General features: G+C 41.0%; 1 protein-coding gene across 1 annotated transcript in view; it reads left to right on the top strand.

Annotated features, from left to right (window-relative positions):
• Nucleotides 1–292: 292 nt before the first annotated feature.
• LOC131883513 (Krueppel-like factor 14) overlaps nucleotides 293–1720 on the top strand; it is an 11281-nt gene continuing 9853 nt past the window's right edge. The window contains exon 1 of the mRNA XM_059230999.1: nucleotides 293–338. Coding sequence (XP_059086982.1) covers nucleotides 308–338 — 31 coding nt within the window. The 5' untranslated portion in view covers nucleotides 293–307. The remainder of the gene's footprint in view (nucleotides 339–1720) is intronic.

Here is a 1720-nt window from a genome sequence, read left to right as displayed (position 1 = left end):
AACGTTTTTCGTTGTTACTTATCGCCAGTCAATTTCTCCACTTTTCATTTTGTGCTTTGGTCTTTTTCGTGTGGTTTTATTTCTTACAACCTACACTCTAATAATGCACGTAAGGTTGTGTCGAAGTGGTGGAAACAATATACAATACTACTCAACAAGCTTATGAACCAATGACCTCAACCATCCACAACAATGGCTTTCAAGTGATTTGTTTCGTCATGGAACGCTAAAGATTCCGTGATCCCAAAGACGACCTCATCGACCTCGATCCCAAATAATGCCCTAAAAAGAAAGAAGAACGAGAAGCATGCAATTTTCGTGCTCCACAATCGCAACAGGTAAGAAAGAGCTCGGAGGCTCCATCCGCACGATATTTGGTACAAAGGTTCCCGTGCTGGCAAACATTAGTAAGGTACCCTGAATCTTGATCATGGTGCACTTAAGAGTTATCGATCCCCTTGAAAGGCTCAGTTGGTAAATTGTGTGTGGCCTTTGTTTGTTGAGTGAAAATGAAGAGGTTTCTAAAAATGGAACTCAGAGGCTCTAATTCGTCAAAGGGATTTGCGGGAGGGCGTGACAATTCTTGAAGGGTTGTTTGTGCATCGTGCCTCTCAAAGTTTTACCAAATGGATATCCAGAAACCTCAGAGGATAGTTTGGATAAATGTTACTCATGCAACAATCCTTCCAACGAGCGGAGATAGGCAAACTATGCTCAAGGAAATGTGATGAAATAACTAGTTGCACCCCTAAAGTGCAAAAAGAGCAAAAAGAAGGGATCAATAACCCTGTCCATATATAGACCTTTAGTAGAATAAAAACAAGTAAAGAATTATAAACCAATTATTTGATAGTTTCATTAATCTCTCTTAGACCTTAAGGAAAAATAAATAGTTCAAGCCATATTTTTTAGATATCAGCAGTAAGGTAAGTCGAAATATAAGGAGTTAAACCTAGACCAAACATTTACGTTTTATTGAGGTTGCACGTCCCACGGACGACTTCACCACTGGACAGCGACGGCGTTGGGGGAAAATGAATAATTCCAATTCCAATCAATCAAATGCATTTCTTTTTACATGAGATGACTCAATTATAGCCTCAGAAAGCTATGGTCAGTTTTGATCTCAATCGAACGTCTGTCTCCAAAGTTATGAGCATTTAAAACTCGGACCAGGGAGGGCGCAAATTGAGTGAGCTAGAACATAGATTTCTAGACCTTCTAGACGCTGGATGTCGGACGACCAGCCGAGTGGTCGGTCGTCCGACATCCAGTGTCTAGAAATCTATGGCTAGCACCACGTTGGTAAGATCTTAACAAGGTGGTGCTAAGCAAGTCATTTTCTGCCCAACTCGTACTGAGTTTCAGGACCTCATAGCTTTTGACTGGGGTCAAAATTGGCGAAAGCTTTCTGAACTAACTAAAGCTTAACTTGTGTGAAGGAAAAAGCATTTAGTTCATCTGGATAAAAGTTACGTTTCCCCCACCCTACCGTCTCTGTCCAGTGTTGACGTCGTCCTTGCACGTACATATACGTATAGCCTTAGGGTCGCTTCTGTTTGATATTTCCAGGGTGGCCGGAGATAACAGCAATGAATTACTAGTAGTGGCAATTTGATACTAAAATATGTAAAAACACATCTGAAGTCTGCGCATATCATTCAATATAACCTTCGCCTGCAACCACCCAACCTCCATACTAGGACGAATTTTATCACAA

Source organism: Tigriopus californicus, chromosome 7 (assembly GCF_007210705.1).
Source record: "Tigriopus californicus strain San Diego chromosome 7, Tcal_SD_v2.1, whole genome shotgun sequence".
Taxonomy (NCBI): domain Eukaryota; kingdom Metazoa; phylum Arthropoda; class Copepoda; order Harpacticoida; family Harpacticidae; genus Tigriopus; species Tigriopus californicus.
The sequence above is the reverse complement of the archived record's forward strand: the minus strand, read 5'-3'. Positions and strand labels throughout refer to the sequence as shown.